Source organism: Dysidea avara, chromosome 3 (assembly GCF_963678975.1).
Source record: "Dysidea avara chromosome 3, odDysAvar1.4, whole genome shotgun sequence".
Taxonomy (NCBI): Eukaryota; Metazoa; Porifera; class Demospongiae; order Dictyoceratida; family Dysideidae; genus Dysidea; species Dysidea avara.
The window spans coordinates 35,863,601-35,882,506 of record NC_089274.1 but is presented as its reverse complement, the minus strand read 5'-3'; the positions used below and the strand labels follow the sequence as shown (position 1 = coordinate 35,882,506).

Genomic DNA, 18,906 nt, shown 5'->3' with positions numbered 1-18,906 from the left:
GGCCTCACATTTGATACAGTCCGTGCATACTATTACTAATCATGTCATTTGGTCAACGTATTAGCAAGGAAGCTGTGTTAAACTAATTTTCAGTGAAAACAAGCACTCATATTGATATTGCTGACTTTTCAAAGTTCACATGCAATACTGTAACAATTGCATTAAATAGCCCATGCAATAATCACATGTTGCAAATTTAATATCACCCAACCCTACATGATAGCTAACCTTATGGGTGTGTTAAATGAAATCATTTGCTTAAAATATCACTACAAAGCTATTGATAATAAGTTGTAAATTAAATCTAATCCAAAACAGCCAAGCTGTAAAAAAAGAGTGCGGCCCTGAGAAAGGCTATGGTGAAAAAAGATGTGAAATCCAAGGTGGCGGCCAAGAAATGGCTGTGATGGTAGGTTAATGGTAAAAATTTTAATAACAACAATTCAGGTGAATTTGGTGCCGCTTGGTCTTGGCACAAAATTCACCTGAATTGTCGTTATTAAAATTTTTACCATTAACCTACCATCACAGCCATTTCTTGGCCGCCACCTTGGATTTCACATCTTTTTTCACCATAGCCTTTCTCAGGGCCGCACTCTTTTTTTACAGCTTGGCTGTTTTGGATTAGATTTCACTTCTTTTTGTATTTGTATACCCCAAAGTCGGCCATAAAGCCGGCCTATGGCCGGCTTTAGGGCTTTTTAACCTGTCATTTTTTCTTTACTACAGGAAGAAGAAAAGATGAAGCAGGGTGATTTCTTTGTAGCTAACCTCTCTGCAAGGTGATCCTTCTGACTGATCTCTCTACCGGATGACTTGTTTGTAGCTGAACTCTCTACAGGGTGATTTGTTTGTAGCTGAACTCTCTACAATGTAACTTCTTCTAGCTGAACTCTCTACGGGTGGCTTGTTTCTAGCTGATCTCTCTACAGGGTGACTTGTTTCTAGCTGAAATCTCTACAGGGTGATTTGTTTGTAGCTGAACTCTCTACAAGGTAACTTCTTCTAGCTGATCTTTCTACAGGGTGATTTGTTTGTAGCTGAATTCTCTACAGGGTGATTTGTTTGCAGCTAAACTGCTACAATGTAACTTCTTCTAGCTGAACTCTCTACGGGTGGCTTGTTTCTAGCTGATCTCTCTACAGGGTGACTTGTTTCTAGCTGAACTCTCTACAGGGTGATTTGTTTGTAGCTGAACTCTCTACAATGTAACTTCTTCTAGCTGATCTTTCTACAAGGTGATTTGTTTGTAGCTGAATTCTCTACAGGGAAATTTGTTTGCAGCTGAACTCTCTACATGGTAGTTTCTTTGTAGCTGAACTCTCTACAATATGACTTCTTCTAGCTGAACTCTCTACAGGGTGACTTGTTTCTAGCTGATCTCTCTACAGGGTGACTTGTTTCTAGTTGAACTCTCTACAGGGTGATTTGTTTGTAGCTGAACTCTCTACAAGGTAACTTCTTTTAGCTGATCTTTCTACAGGGTGATGTGTTTGTCTCTACAGGGCAATTTGTCTGCAGCTGAACTCTCTACATGGTAGTTTCTTTGTAGCTGAACTCTCTACAATGTAACTTCTTCTAGCTGAACTCTCTACGGGTGACTTGTTTCTAGCTGATCTCTCTATAGGGTGACTTGTTTCTAGCTGAACTCTCTACAGGGTGATTTGTTTGTAGCTGAACTCTCTACAAGGTAACTTCTTCCAGCTGATCTTTCTACAGGGTGATTTGTTTGTCTCTACAGGGAAATTTGTTTGCAGCTGAACTCTCTACATGGTAGTTTCTTTGTAGCTGAACTCTCTACAATGTAACTTCTTCTAGCTGAACTCTCTAGAGGGTGACTTGTTTGTAGCTGAACCCTCTACAGGGTGATTTGTTTGTTGCTAAACTCTCTACAAGGTAACTTCTTCTAGCTGATCTTTCTACAAGCTGATTTGTCTGTAGCTGAATTCTCTACAGGGCAATTTGTTTGCTGCTGAACTCTCTACATGGTAGTTTCTTTGTAGCTGAACTCTCTACAATGTGACTTCTTCTAGCTGAACTCTCTACAGGGTGACTTGTTTCTAGCTGAACTCTCTACAAGGTAACTTCTTCTAGCTGAACTTTCTACAGGGTGATTTCTTTGTAGCTGAATTGTCTACAGGGCAATTTGTTTGCAGTTGAACTCTGTACATGGTAGTTTCTTTGTAGCTGAACTCTCTATAATGTAACTTCTTCTAGCTGAACTCTCTACAGGGTGACTTGTTTCTAGCTGATCTCTCTACAATGTAACTTCTTCTAGCTGAACTCTCTACAGGGTGACTTGTTTCTAGCTGAACTCTCTACAGGGTGATTTGTTTGTAGCTGAACTCTCTACAAGGTAACTTCTTCTAGCTGATCTTTCTACAAGGTGATTTGTCTGTAGCTGAATTCTCTACAGGGCAATTTGTTTGCTGCTGAACTCTGTACATGGTAGTTTCTTTGTAGCTGAACTCTCTATAATGTAACTTCTTCTAGCTGAACTCTCTACAGGGTGATTTGTTTGTAGCTGAACTCTCTACAAGGTAACTTCTTCTAGCTGATCTTTCTACAAGGTGATTTGTCTGTAGCTGAATTCTCTACAGGGAAATTTGTTTGCTGCTGAACTCTGTACATGGTAGTTTCTTTGTAGCTGAACTCTCTATAATGTAACTTCTTCTAGCTGAACTCTCTACAGGGTGACTTGTTTCTAGCTGATCTCTCTACAATGTAACTTCTTCTAGCTGAACTCTATACAGGGTGACTTGTTTCTAGCTGAACTCTCTACAGGGTGATTTGTTTGTAGCTGAACTCTCTACAAGGTAACTTCTTCTAGCTGATCTTTCTACAAGGTGATTTGTCTGTAGCTGAATTCTCTACAGGGAAATTTGTTTGCTGCTGAACTCTGTACATGGTAGTTTCTTTGTAGCTGAACTTTCTACAATGTAACTTCTTCTAGCTGAACTCTCTACAGGATGACTTGTTTCTAGCTGAACTCTCTACAGGGTGATTTGTTTGTAGCTGAACTCTCTACAAGGTAACTTCTTCTAGCTGATCTTTCTACAGGGTGATTTGTTTGTAGCTGAATTCTCTACAGGGCAATTTGTTTGCAGTTGAACTCTGTACATGGTAGTTCTTTGTAGCTGAACTCTCTACAATGTAACTTCTTCTAGCTGAACTTTCTACAGGGTGACTTGTTTCTAGCTGATCTCTCTACAATGTAACTTCTTCTAGCTGAACTCTCTAGAGGGTGACTTGTTTGTAGCTGAACCCTCTACAGGGTGATTTGTTTGCAGCTGAACTCTCTACATGGTAGTTTCTTTGTAACCGAACTCTCTACAATGTAACTTCTTCTAGCTGAACTCTCTACAGGATGACTTGTTTCTAGCTGATCTCTCTACAGGGTGACTTGTTCCTAGCTGAACTCTCTACAGGTGATTTATTTGAGCTGAACTCTCTACATGATGGCTTCTTTGTAGCTGAACTCTCTATTAGGTACCTTCTTCTAGCTGATCTGACTACAGGGTGACTTGTTTGTAGCTGAATTTCCTACAGAATAACTTGCAATGTAATATAACTGAGTAAATTAAACATGCAGCTGAATGCTCTATTAGGGTGACTGTTCTATTAGAGTATCTCGATCTCGCATTTGCTGCACATAGTTGCCTTTCGAATCATAACTCAGTGATTTGTAATCCGATTCTTCTGTACTACTGCAAGAACTTTCTATGATGATTATTCCAGCTACATACTGATTTTCAGCTCGTTGCTCTAAGCGGTTTGCCTGGTAGACACGAAAACTAATAGTTTTTTTATTCATAAAAATCGATCGCGTAATTTTGACACAGGTTGGGTTTTGTGTCATATCTCCATGGTCTTTATCCCGATTCCTTTCAAACCACAAAAAGGCACTCCTACGATGGTTGCTCCATCTACATATCAATTTTCAACTGATTCCTCCAAGGCGTTTACCCTGTAGGCGTGACAGACCTTCGACCTTATTTTACGCAAATAATCGGTCATAACTCCGTGAATGTTCATCGGATTCCTACCAAAGTTGGTACGGAGATCCGCCTTAATGAGCCCTTTAAGTGTGCCAAATTTTAGCCCAATCCGAGCACGCATTCGTGTTTTATGGCGAATTTTGCGAAGTGTGCGAAATGAAGAAGATGAAGAAGAAGAAGAAGAAGAAGAAGAAGAAGAAGAAGAAAAAAACGAAGAAATTAAAACGAAATTTTGTTCGCTCGTATCTCGGAAATGGCTGGAGCGATTTTCTTCAAATTTGGTATGTAGACTCCCCTAACTGGGCGGCACGTCTCTAGCAAATTTGGTTCCAATCGGATAAGGAATCACAGAGCTACATAGGTGTGAAAATTGCGTTTTCTTTCTTCCTGTTAATATACTCACGGTGTGGCGCGCCGGCTTCTTGGGCCGCACGACACACTATCGTGTGTCTTGATGCTTGTATCAAAGAAAAATACATATAAATCGAGGAACCAAATTGTCTATAGTTAACATATTGTACCTAACAGACTAAAACAAAGCTCTTAGGTGTGTTCGATTTGCAATACTTTTGGTCATACAGTAGGACCTCGATTATTCGAATCTCGATTATCCGAACCCTCAATTATCCGAACAGTGTAAGTGACTGCTCTATTAGAGTATTTCGTTATTAGGTGAATGTTCTATTAGAGTAAGTGTATGTTCTATTAAAGTAGTTGAACAGAACTCTGTATATAAATGAATGGGCTTCATTTATCCGAACAAATTCACTTATCTGAACACTTTTATGATTTAACTGGCACACAGGTGTTCGGATAATGGAGGTCCTACTGTACATAAGTCAGCCCAGCATGTACCTTCATTTCTCACATACAGGTAGCATAAATAATTTTGCTGATGTGGGTACAAACAAATATACAAACATACACACATACACACACATTTTTTTAGAAAAGAATTTCAGAAAACCACATTGCCAGCCTTTGGCTGGCTGTGGGCACATGTGGCAGAGGGGATTGAGAATTAATGCAACAAGTTAGACACTACTTAGTGTTAGTGTGTAGTACTGTCTTATTGTGTTATAATATTTATTGGCCTATGTACATCACAGGATTGGAGACGAATTGGGATCAGGTGAATTTGGAATAGTTGCTCGTGCCATGTGGAAGCCTAGCTCACGCAAGAAAGTAGAAGTTGCTGTGAAGACTTTAAATGCAAATGTTAGTACTAAGGATAGAGTACGATTTCTCCAGGAGGCTGCCATAATGTGCCAGTTTGATCATTTAAATGTGGTCAAGCTTCATGGTGTAGTGACTGATGAACCTGTCATGATTGTGTTAGAATATGTGTCTAGAGGAGACCTGAGGAATGTGCTGATACAGCTTCGACCTTCGTGAGTAAATCCCTGCTCACACTGTTTCCATGTAATGACATTTTGTGTATCTAGAATTGGTGTTGTTGCTCATGAAAAACTACCGTTGCTTCTGTTGAAGTCTTGTCAGGAGATTGCAGCAGGAATGGCTTACCTTAGTGGCAAACAGTTTGTTCACAGAGATTTGGCAGCAAGAAATATTCTTGTTTCTGAATCAGTTACATGCAAGGTAAGAGAATAGTTTACACAGAGGCTACTGTGGTGCTTTATTTCTGAAGATTGCTGATTTTGGAATGTCACGTGATCTACTTGATGAAAACTACTATGTCACTTCAGGAGGGAAAATACCAGTAAAATGGACAGCTCCTGAGGTATTTGTTTCTTTCTACACAATCTACCATACATCACAACTTTTTGTAACTCAGGCAATAAATTACAAGAAGTATTCTGGTCAGAGTGATGTGTGGAGTTATGGAGTTGTACTGTATGAAATATGGAGCTTGGGACGTGAACCATATGAGTGGTTAAATCTTCTTGAGGTAACCAAGTAAAAATTTTCAGGTATTTAATTTATATGCATCTTTTAGACAGTAGAAAAGGTTGATACTGGATACAGACTCCCACCACCTCCTGGTTGTCCCAGAACCATATACCGAGTGATGATTAAGTGTTGGTATGTTAATCACATTGGTTATGCTGATGTTTTATCATGACTCACTTCCTAACAATACTTAGTTAGTGTGTTTTATTCTGTGTGTCTATTGTAAGTGTAAATAATCACTGTCTTTTAGCAGAAGTCTGAAACCTTTGTTTCAAAAATGAAATTTTCTTTTCCATTATGATCTGAGTAAATAGCTATTCATCAGATTTATAAACTTATGATTTGCCAAATTAGGTAAATTGTATGTGTGGAAGACCTTTTCAAAAACCTGGTTACATTCATGAGGATTTTGGTATTCAGATAGTAAAATTGGTACTTAAGTATTTGTTAAATAACATGATCCATTATCATATGTACTTACAACCACCCTGGCTTTTTATGGAATGCACCTTTTTTCACAGCTTGGTTGTCTGAGTATAGATATCATTTCTTTCTATATTTGCAAGCCCCAAAACTGAGGAACAGCAGAAAAAACATAAGTTTTTAATTTTGTGTGTTTTGTTTTATTGTTTTTGTAATATGTACTGACAATTGTGTAACTGTAGAATACTTTGGATGATTACATTATAAGAGTATCTCAACCACATACTTTCTGCAGATGTTTGGTTTTTGCAGTATTTTTAATCTAACCATTTCTGTAAAATTATTACTTCATCTACATGCTGATTTTTAGCTTAGTCCCTAGGAGGTTTTCCTGGTAGCCTCAATAACAAATTATTTGCTGAACTTAATTCAAGTGCCATATTTGGTTTTCAAGTTATAACTCATTGGCTATTATTCCGATTTCCTTCAAGCCACCAAATGACTCATCTGCAGTGGTTACTCCATCTACACACTAATTTCTAACATATTATAACTTGCCCTGTAGGGGTGACAATATATTGTTACTTTTTATACAAATGGTTGGTTATAACTCCGTAGTACTAGCTTTCCAGATTGAGCAAGGTGGCTGTGTTATAGCATATGCCAGCCGCAAATTGATGGGAGATGCTAGCTGTAGACATTTTGGAAATGCTGATCTCTTATACTGCTTACTGGTCATCATCGATTAGTTTGCAAATGGGTTGGTGAAGTTCCACTCCATGACCAAACAGCAGTTTCAATCATTGATGCTATCATCAGGCCATGTAGTGGTGCTTGAATAAACATAAACTTCAGTTGTGAAAAGGCTTTATTGCAGTCCTCAGTCCATGAAAAAGGAGATGACGTTTTGGTCAGACCGTGAAGAGGTGTGCACTATCTGTCCAAGGGGACATCTGCTGCCCCACACAGGCATTTCCCTGCCAGTAATCTCTTGCTAAGTCTCCTGGTCTACCACAATGCAAGTGCAGCATCTTTGATTGGCTCTTTTTACTAGACAGGAACACTGAGTGTGCCCCAGCTGCTTGCAGTAATGACAATGTTGTGTACTTTCTCTCTTTGGTTTTGTGGTAAGTGCATATGTCTGTTCTGTAAGCTGTTGTATTTGAGTCCTCAGTTCATTAAATTTAGTTGCTTAAGTGGATACTGGTTTTTCTTGTTCATTAACTGCCATCAAAAGGTTAACAACAGAGTTAAGGCTATTTGCCATACTGACTGCGCATAGCTGCCTACTTATGCTATATGGGTCCAGGTAAACTTGTCACAAACTGGTGTAATGATAATGACTTGGCCATTTCTGCTCCAACCCTGGCATTGCTTGCTTTAGCAATTACTTAAGGTTGTGAAGGTAAAGAACTATGGCTTCTCCAGGACAAAGTTTGCGAGAGCAAAATTCTTCTAACTAGACAAATTCTGTAGGCGCCCTCTTACTGATCAGTAGGCCTGCAGCAAATTTGCCAACATAATAAAAAGCCGGTTTGCAATAGAATTTGTCACGTTTGCGATGGAGAGAATCCGTTACCTTGGCAATTAAATTTGGCGTGCTTGTTATAGGCACTATTGCATTAGAATTCAGCACATTTGCAGGAAATTTCATCATAACTCATTGTTTGTTCTATAAGCAGTGACAGGCAAAGATAGTAAGTTATTGTGGGCGTGCATCCATGAATGCATGATGCCATCGCATAGTACGATAGCAATACTATACAATAGGTTTGGGCTTTTTGGCCAAAAATATCACCATAAACCATCATCACAATACCTTCATAGTGCCATAGCAGTATTGGTTAGGTATATCCAAGTGCCTTCAGTATGACCTGAAATGCTTCCTTTGAGTGGATTTTTTACTGACTGCCTGACTAATGCAATTAGGGATCAAAGAAATAGAAAGAAGTAAAACAAGAGAGGTCACTACATCTGCAGATATACTAGTGGACCATTTAATCCCTAATTCAGTCATGGGATGGGTATACACTGAACTATGAATTAAATGTTCACTAGTATATCTTCTGGTGTAGGGTGACCTCCCTTGTTTCCCTACTTTTTTCTATGATCCCTAATTGAACTTGAAATTCTTAATTTGTGACCCAGTCTGGGAAAATTCGTCTTATCGCCCATGTCAGCAGATTGGATTTTTTTTACCCAGAACACAAAGCTACATGAATAAACTACCTAATTTCACAATCAAATCAGCTAGACTTGAGTGGTCTGGTTTTGCTCACTGCTTTTCCCAAGCCCAGTGGCGATCCGTATGTGCAGTGTGGGGCCTTAATGGAGCTGTGGTCAGCCTGGGAATTGCTGTATGTGGCTGTACAGCTCCATGGTGTGAAATAAACTCTGCTGTGAATTTCCTTTCATTTTAGCTAGTTTTGATACCTTTAATGGCCCATAACTTGGCCTAATTCATCCCTATGCCTTCCTTTTCAATTTTTGAACAGTCTCTTGCCTCCCCATTTGGAGCTCACCTGTTACAGTCAACAACAGTTTCAAAACTATCTAAAATGGCGGGAAACTTAGTTATTGGCTACTTGCACAGTGGATGCTCTGGAAGGTAAGGAATTGGTATAAAACATGTGAAAATTTGGTACACAAGGCTTCAACCATTGGTGAGCTACAACACACCAAACCGGAATTTCTCAATACAGACGATAAGACCGATTTTCCCAGACTGGGTCACATTTTTCCTTGTACCTGTTTATTAAGGAATTTCTGGGTATGTAACTAAGTGTAGTGGTTAAAGAGATGTAAATATTGGGCACTCACCTGGTGGTATAATAATATCTGTCAATATTGAACCACAGTGTAGGAATCCTTATCAAGCATCCTATAATTATAAGTGCTGAAAACAAACTAATTACTACAAGTTCTGGTTAGTCAACAACTGCTTTATGTAAGTGATCTTGTTTAGTCAGGTACTCACTGATTAGAATTTCCAAAAGTGATAAATCCTAATGTAAATAATGCCTATAATTCTTGAGCTTTAATTACCAAAGTGATGAATTCTATTGTAAACGTGATGAATTATACTGCAAAAGTGGCAAATTCTATTACTAACCAGATGAAGTCAGTTGCAGAGGTGATGAATTCAATAGCAAAATCCTGTGTTTTCATGCTTTGTGCATGGACTATGAACTATACAAATACACATGCTGGAATAGCATATACCACTCAGTCGGGACATTGGAAACAGTGGAAATTGAAAACTGAAACTGAAACTGAAAAACTGAAACGGAAAAACTGAAACTGAAAAACTAAAATTGGTCAAAACTTCATATTAACAGGTACCTCTTAACAAAGACCACCTCTATAATAAGACCTCCTCTATAATAAGACCGCCTCTAAAATAAGACCACCTCATTATAGTAGTTATGTCAAGTAGGTCTAAAAATATAGCTAAGGTGTACTCATAATGTAATAAAGTATCAATCAATCAGACAGTACTTAAAAGTTGAAATGACAGCTGTAGGGTTGTACAAAAGGATATACTATCTTATCATGCCAAGACCTAAAGTCCATGGTCATGTCACAAATGAAAATGGAGCAATTACATGCATAATTGAATTTGATAATGGATTTCTCATGAATATTATTGTGCATGATTTAGGAGCTGCATAGTTACAAAATCAACATTAATGATTCTTGACTTTGTGTCTTAATAATTGTTAGGCACACGTAATAAGCATCCTCGAAGATTTAAAAACCTGAGGTGACATCAGTAATTACCGAGGCGCAGGTAATTATTGACAGGTTTTTAAATCCTTGAAGACACCTATCACGAGTGTCTAACTATTACCAAGACACAAAGTCCAAGATCATTAATTTAACTATGCAACTCTTAAATCATGCACAATTCATGAGAAATCCATTATCAAATCCAGTATCAGCAGAGTAATTGTGCATGCAATTACCCCATTTTCATTGTGACATGACCATAGACTTTAGGTCTTGGCATGATAAGATAGTATATCCTTATGTACAACCCTGCAGCTGTCGTTTTAACTTTTAAGTACTGTCTGATTGATTGATACTTTATTACATTATGAGTACATCTAATGGCCTTTTTGTTGGACCTACTTGACATGACTACTATAATGAAGTGGTCTTATTAGAGGCAATCTTATTATACAGGTGGTCTTATTACAGAGGTGGTCTTTGTTAAGAGGTACCTGTTAATATGAAGTTTTGACCAATTTTAGTTTTTCAGTTTCAGTTTTTCCTTTTCAGTTTCAGTTTCAGTTTTCAATTTCCACTGTTTCCAATGTCCCACTCAGTCTGCAAGAATGGTACAGGTTGAATACATCCAGATCCTAGCTGTATGGCTTCCTTAGCAACTTGTCTAGACTGTCTAGAGATTCAGTCATTATCTGGCCTGGGAATTTTTCTGCAATTCAGTATAGCAGTTGGTTTTTATTTCAGTATTCACTGATGTCAAGTTTCTGCATTTACAGGCATCAGCTTTCTTGCAGGTCCCTATGTATGTAATGACCATCCTATTTTGTCTATCTAAACAACTCCAGTTGATGGCTTATCTTTTATTCACATGCAGTAATTTTTGTTCTGTAGGAACCCTGAGCCAAAGCCTCGACCTGAATTTGGACAGATTACACAACTACTAGCTGGTAATCATAGCTATGTGTTGGGCTGGTCTGATGAAGACAAGCAATATGGTGGTGAAGATGCTATAAAGTTGGGAGGTCATTTGGAGTCTGCTAACAACCTTTATTATGATCTTCAGATGACATATAAACAATACAACCAATATTAGATGTTTGTACGTAGTTATTTACATATTTGTAGTGTGTTTTTCGCTCTTGTAGTTATTTCTTAATAGCTACTTCTAGCTTTTTTGCATTTTAACTAAACTAAGGCCTTTTTGTTTTTGTGTGGTTAATCCTTGGATATTACATCAATATTTGCATATTTTTGTAGCTAGCTAGCAACTTTACTCCTATACAGTGCCATTGTAGTTCATTCCATGTATGAGAATCAGTCCATCAATAACTAAGATGGGATGGTGGGCTGACTAGTCCACTTTCTGTAAATAGTCTCGCATGGCCAGACCATTTTTTTTTTGCTGATCACTCAAAAAAGCAATCTGGCCATGCGAGACCATCTTTCACGGTGTGGAAAGTACTTATGCCAGAGGTACCGTATAGCTTAAACATTTCGAGGGGGGGGGAGGGGGATTTTCGCTGTTTTGGGGGCTACCAGCGAAATTTTTATCCTTGAAATATTTGTGTAATACCTCGTGTAATACATTGTGGGAGTGATTGCAAATCCGTTACTTTTAGCAACATTGCAAATATTTGCCCCTCGAGGGGCGCATAATCTCTGTTTACGCGCCTCTAATAAATATCCAACGCGAAGCAGGAAATACAATTCAGAGACTAAGCAGCTAAGTATTCAGAGTGGTCTAGTTCTTGTTATTCTGGACGTGACAGGGCGGAGCAACATTGTATATAATAGGTACGTGATGTCTATTGGACACAGTTACATTATATAGATACTGTAGTCATCGATAATATACCCCGGCACAAGGGTCTGCCTTCTGTGCAAACCCTCCAGTGCCCAACTGGTAGACTTGATAATCATAAAACTGTTTAAAATTCCCAACTTAGGTGGCCTCCCTGGTTTGACCACTGAGTGTGGCGCTTGGCCGGTATCCGGGTGGCCTGCAGATCGAAGTCACGCTGGGGTTGGCTTTTTTTTTCAGCATTTGTCCCACTTTACTTTAGGATACTAGACTCATCGATTTTCGCTTAGGTTCCCTGGGCTAGTGGTGAAGCACCTCGTACAGGCCTTGCCTTCTGTGCAAACCCTCCAGTGCCCAACTGGTAGACCAAAAAATAAATAAAAGGGTATATCAAGACACACGGTAGTGTGTCGTGCGGCCCAAGAAGCCGGCGCGCCACACCGTGAGTATATTGACAGGAAGAACGAAAACGTCATTTTCACACCTTTGTATCTCGGTGATCACTTATCTGATTGGAACCAAATTTGCTACACAGTTGCCCGCCAGCCAAGGGAGTCTACATTCTAAATGTGAAGGAAATCGCTCCAGCCATTTCCGAGATACGAGCTGCCAAAGTTTCGTTTTTTTTCTTCGTTTTTTTTTTCTTCTTCTTTTCGCACACTTGCAAAAACTGCTATAACAAGCAAACGCGTACTCCGATCGCCTTGAAATTTGGCACACAGAAAGGGAGTCCAAAGGCGAATCCTAGCATCAAATTTGGTACAAATCCGATGAATGGTTCAGGAGTTATGACCGATTATTCGCGTAAAACAAGATCGATTTGTTGTCACGCCTACAGGGTAAACCGCTTCATGGAATGAGTTGAAAATTGCTATGTAGATGGAGTAACCATCGTAGGAGTGCCTTTTGGTGGTTTGAAAGGAATCGAGATAAAGACCACGGAGATATGACACAAAACCCAACCTGTGTCACAATTACGCGATCGATTTTTATGAATAAAAAAGTATTAGTTTTCACGCCTACTAGGCAAACCGCTTAGAGCAATGAACTGAAAATCGGTGTATAGCTGGAATAATCTTCATAGAAAGTCCTTGCAGTAGTACAGAAGAATCGGATTACAAACCACTGAGTTGTGATTCGAAAGCCAACTCCGTGTAGCAAATGCGAGATCGAGATACTCTAATAGAACAGTCACCCTAATAGAGCATTCGGCTAATTTATTTACTCCATTATAGAATTTTATTACATCACAAGTTATTCTGTAGGGAGTTCAGCTGCAAACAGTTAATCTTATAGACAGTTCAGCAAGAAGACAGTCACCATGAGGAGAGTTAAGCAAATATATCACTATAGAGATTCAGAACATTACAAGTCACACTGAAGAAAGTTCAGCTATAAACAAGTCATGCACTGTGTAGAGAATTCAGCTACAATTAAGTCACTCTCTAGAGAATTCAGTTACACAGAATTCAGCTACACACAAGTCACTGTGGAGAGAGTTCAGCTACAAACAAATTACCCTTTAGAGTGATCAGCTACAAACAAAACACTTTGCAGGGTGTTCAACTGCAACAAATCAACCTTAAGAGCGATCAGCAATGAACAAATCAACACAAATCTACCTGTAGAGAGATCAGCTAGAAACAAATCACCCTGAAGAGAGTTCAGCTACAAAAAATCACCCTGTAGAGACATCAGCTAGAAACTAGACACAATGTAAGGAGTTCAGCTACAAGCAATCACCCTGTAGAGAGTTCAGCTAAAACAAATCAACCTGCAGAGACATCAGCTACAAACAAATCACCTTATAGAGAGTTCAGCTACAAACAGATTACCTGTAGAGAGATCGGCTACAAACAAATCAACCTGCAGAGAGATCAGCTACACACAAATCAACTTTTAGAGAGATCAGCTACAAACAAATCACCCTGTAGAGAGATCAGCTAGAAACTACACACAATATAAGGAGTTCAGTACAAATAAATCACCCTGTAGAGAGTTCAGCTAAAACAAATCAACCTGCAGCGAGATCAGCTACAAATAAATTACCTTTTAGACAGTTCAGCTACAAATAAATTACCTTGTAAAGAGATCGGCTACAAACAAATCAACCTGCAGAGAGATCAGCTACACACAATTCAACTTGTAGAGAGATCAGCTACAAACAAATCACCCTGTAGAGAGACCAGCTAGAAACTAGACACAATGTAAGGAGTTCAGCTACAAGCAAATCACCGTGTAGAGAGTTCAGCTACAAATAAATTACCTTGTAGAGAGATCGGCTACAAACAAATCAACCTGCAGAGAAGTCAGCTACAAAAATCACCCTGTAGAGATATCAGCTAGAAACAAATCACCCTGAAGAGAGGTCAGCTACAAAAAATCACCTTGTAGAGAGATCAACTACAAACAAAACATTTTGCAGAGAGTTCAGCTACAAACAAATCAACCTTTAGAGCGATCAGCAACAAACAAATCAACCTGCAGAGAGATCATCTAGAAACAAATCAACCTGCAGAGTGATCAGCTACAAACAAATCAGCTTGTAGAGAGATCAGTTACACACAAATCAACCTGTACAGAGATAAACTAAAAACAAATCAGAGTTCAGCTAAAACAAATCAATCTGCAGAGAGATTAGCTACATACAAATCACCTTATAGATAGTTCAGCTACAAACAAATTACCTTGTAGAGAGATCGGCTACAAACAAATCACCCTGCAGAGAGATCAGCTACACACAATCAACTTGTATAGAGATCAGCTACAAACAAATCACCCTGTAGAGAGATCAGCTAGAAACTACACACAATGTAAGGAGTTCAGCTACAAACAAATCACCCTGTAGAGAGATCAGCTACAAACTAGACACAAAGTAAGGAGTTCAGCTACAAGCAAGTTACCCTGTAGAGAGTTCATCTACAAGCAAATCAACCTGCAGAGCAATCAGCTAGAAACAAATCACCCTGAAGAGAGGTCAGCTACAAAAAATCACCCTGTAGAGAGATCAGCTAGAAACAAATCACCCTGAAGAGAGGTCAGCTACAAATAAATCACCCTGTAGAGAGATCAGCTACAAACAAATTGCCCTGTAGAGAGATCGGCTACAAACAAATCAACCTGCAGAGAGATCAGCTACACACAAATCAAGTTGTAGAGAGTTCAGCTACAAACAAATTACCCTGTAGAGAGATCGGCTACAAACAAATCAGCCTGTAGAGAGTTCAGCTAAAACAAATCAACCTGCAGAGAAATCAACTACAAACAAATTACCTTATAGAGAGTTCAGCTACAAACAAATTACCCTATAGAGAGATCGGCTACAAACAAATCAACCTGCAGAGAGATCAGCTACACACAAATCAACTTGTAGAGAGATCAATTACAAACAAATCACCCTGTAGAGAGATCAGCTAGAAACTAGACACAATGTAAGGAGTTCAGCTACAAATAAATCACCCTGTAGAGAGTTCAGCTAAAACAAATCAACCTGCAGAGAGATCAGCTACAAACAAATCACCTTTTAGACAGTTCAGCTACAAATAAATTACCTTGTAGAGAGATCGACTACAAACAAATCAACCTGAAGAGAGATCAGCTACACACAATTCAACTTGCAGAGAGATCAGCTACAAATAAATCACCCTGTGGAGAGATCAGCTAGAAACTAGACACAATGTAAGGAGTTCAGCTACAAGTAAATCACCATGTAGAGAGTTCAGCTACAAACAAACCAACCTGTAGAGCGATTAGCTAGAAACAAATCACCCTGAAGAGAGGTCAGCTACAAAAAATCACCCTGTAGAGATATCAGCTAGAAACAAATGAGCTACAAAAAATCACCTTGTAGAGAGATCAACTACAAACAAAACATTTTGCAGAGAGTTCAGCTACAAACAAATCAACCTTTAGAGCGATCAGCAACAAACAAATCAACCTGTAGAGAGATCATCTAGAAACAAATCAACCTGCAGAGTGATCAGTTACAAACAAATCAGCTTGTAGAGAGATCAGTTACACACAAATCAACCTGTACAGAGATAAGCTAAAAACAAATCAGAGTTCAGCTAAAACAAATCAATCTGCAGAGAGATTAGCTACATACAAATCACCTTATAGATAGTTCAGCTACAAACAAATTACCTTGTAGAGAGATCGGCTACAAACAAATCACCCTGCAGAGAGATCAGCTACACACAATCAACTTGTATAGAGATTAGCTACAAACAAATCACCCTGTAGAGAGATCAGCTACAAACTAGACACAAAGTAAGGAGTTCAGCTACAAGCAAGTTACCCTGTAGAGAGTTCATCTACAAGCAAATCAACCTGCAGAGCAATCAGCTAGAAACAAATCACCCTGAAGAGAGGTCAGCTACAAAAAATCACCCTGTAGAGAGATCAGCTAGAAACAAATCACCCTGAAGAGAGGTCAGCTACAAACAAAACACTTTACAGAGAATTCAGCTACAAACAAATCAGCTTGTAGAGAGATCAGTTACACACAAATCAACCTGTAGAGAGATAAGCTAGAAACAAATCACCCTGCAGAGAGTTCAGCTACAAGCAAAACACCCTGTAGAGAGTTCAGCAACAAAGAAACCACCATGTAGAGAGTTCAGCTGCAAACAAATCACCTTATAGAGAGTTCAGCTACAAACAAATCACTCTGTAGAGAGATCAGCTAGAAACTGGACACAATGTAAGGAGTTCAGCTACAAACAAATCACCCTTTAGTAAGTTCAGCTACAAACAAATCAACCAGCAGTGAGATCACCTACAAAAAAGCACCTTGTACAGAGTTCAGCTACAAACACATTACCCTGTAGAGAGATCGGCTACAAACAAATCAACCAGTTGAAAGATCAGCTACACACAAATCAACTTGTAGAGAGATCAGCTACAAACAAATCACCCTGTAGAGAGATCAGCTAGAAACTAGACACAATGTAAGGAGTTCAGCTACAAGTATATCACCCTGTAGTGAGTTCAGCTAAAACAAATCAACCTGCAGAGAGATCAGCTACAAATAAATCACTTTATAGACAGTTCAGCTACAAACAAATTACCTTGTAGAGAGATCGGCTGCAAATTAATCAACCTGCAGAGAGATCAGCTACACACAAATCAACTTGTAGAGAGATCAACTACAAACAAATCACCCTGTAGAGAGATCAGCTAGAAACTAGATACACTGCAAGGAGTTCAGCTACAAGCAAAATCACCCTTTAGTGAGTTCAGCTACAAACAAATCAACCTGCAGTGAGATCACCCACAAAAACGCACTTGTACAGAGTTCAGTTACAAACAAATCACCCTGTAGAGAGATCAGGTAGAAGAATTCACCTTATAGAGAGTTCAGCAACAAAGAAACCACCATGTAGAGTGTTCAGCTGCAAACAAATTACCCAGTAGAAAGATCAGCTAGAAGAAGTTACCTTGTAGAGAGTTCAGTTACAAAGAAACCATCATATAGAGAGTTCAGCTACAGAGAAATTACCCCGTAGAGAGTTCAGCTAGAAGAAGTCACCTTGTAAAGAGTTTAGCTACAAAGAAACCATCATGTACAGAGTTCAGCTACAAAGAAACCACCTGTACTGAATTCAACTACAAACAAATCACCCTGTATAGAGATCAGCTAGAAGAAGTTACCTTGTAGATAGTACAGCTACAACAATTCACCCTGTAGAAAGATCAGATAGAAGAAGTCACCTTGTAGAGTGTTCAGTTGCAAAGAAACCATCATGTAGAGAGTTCAGCTGCAAACAAATCACCCTGCAGAGAGTTCAGCTACAAAAAAATCACCCTGTAGAGAGTTCAGCTAGACGAAGTCACCTTATAGAGAGTTCAGCTACAAAGAAACCATCATGTAGAGAGTTCGGCTACAAAGACACCACCATGTAGAGAGTTTAGCTGCAAACAAATCACCTGTAGAGAGTTCAGCTAGAAACAAAATACCCTGTAGAGAGATCAGCTAGAAGAGGTTACCTTGTAGAGAGTTCAGCTACAAAGAAACCATCCTGTATATAGTTCAGCTACATTTCAAGTCACCCAGTAGAGAGATCAGCTGCAAAAAAAAAATCCTGTGGGGAATAATGGGCATGTAATAAATATATGTATATAATTTGTATAATTACTAATAAAATCAAAAATAATTGAAGTACTAAAATTCTTCTTTAAGTTCTTTTCTTCTTCCTGTGTTAAAGAAAAAAACACATGGGTTAAAAAAGCCCCAAATCCAGCCATAGGCCGGCTTTGCAGTATACAAATACAAAAAGAAGTGATATCTAATCAAAAACAGCAAAGCTGTAAAAAAAGGTGCGGCCCCCAAAAAGGCCATGGTGAAAAAAGATGTGAAATCCAAGGTGGCGGCCAAGAAATGGCTGTGATGGTAGGTTAATGGTTACATTTTAATAACAACAATTCAGGTGAATTTTGTGCCGCTTGGTCTTGGCACCAAATTCACCTGAATTGTTGTTATTAAAATGTAACCATTAACCTACCATCACAGCCATTTCTTGGCCGCCACCTTGGATTTCACATCTTTTTTCACCATGGCCTTTTTGGGGGCCGCACCTTTTTTTACAGCTTGGCTGTTTTTGATTAGATTATCTATGCTGTAGTTGTGTGGCGCAAACTGTTATTTAGTTCAACTTCCTCCCTCAAACTATTCAGGCTGTACAACATGCATACCTAGCTAATTTATGAAACTATTCTGACGTCGGGTGTAGCTTCGTACACTCGAACAACGTTTATATATCGTACTGATTTATTATGACTCAACCACAAGATTATTAAATTGTTTATAGTACTAATTGGCTCGCTAATAGCCATGACTACATAGTACAGAATTGTGGTGACTTTAATTATGGCGTGCAACGAGTAGGCATAGCTAATATAAATAGTCCAATCCAAGTTTGGTTGCTCTGCTGAATTGGAAAGCTCCTGCAAGACTTGGAATAGGCTACTGGCTGGGTTTCATCCTGGCCAACTATCATTTCTCTTACGAGCTGCTTCTGATACACTCCCCACTGCTATAAATCT

General features: G+C 38.9%; 2 protein-coding genes across 3 annotated transcripts in view; both read left to right on the top strand.

Moving 5' to 3' along the window:
- LOC136250839 (uncharacterized) overlaps nt 1-18,906 on the top strand; it is a 177,557-nt gene that overhangs the window by 42,727 nt on the left and 115,924 nt on the right. The window contains exons 9-14 of one of the 2 annotated variants that reach the window (XM_066043164.1): nt 5,108-5,389; nt 5,444-5,597; nt 5,647-5,739; nt 5,794-5,907; nt 5,956-6,041; nt 10,953-11,390. In XM_066043164.1, coding sequence (XP_065899236.1) covers nt 5,108-5,389; nt 5,444-5,597; nt 5,647-5,739; nt 5,794-5,907; nt 5,956-6,041; nt 10,953-11,154 — 931 coding nt within the window. In that variant the 3' untranslated portion in view covers nt 11,155-11,390. Of the gene's footprint in view, nt 1-5,107; nt 5,390-5,443; nt 5,598-5,646; nt 5,740-5,793; nt 5,908-5,955; nt 6,042-10,952; nt 11,391-18,906 lie in introns of those variants that run through there. The other variant, XM_066043165.1, reaches the window with a different exon arrangement.
- LOC136251615 (uncharacterized) overlaps nt 11,751-18,906 on the top strand; it is a 90,836-nt gene continuing 83,680 nt past the window's right edge. Inside the window, exon 1 of the mRNA XM_066044072.1 lies at nt 11,751-11,855. The gene's annotated coding sequence lies outside the window, so the exon portion shown is untranslated. The remainder of the gene's footprint in view (nt 11,856-18,906) is intronic.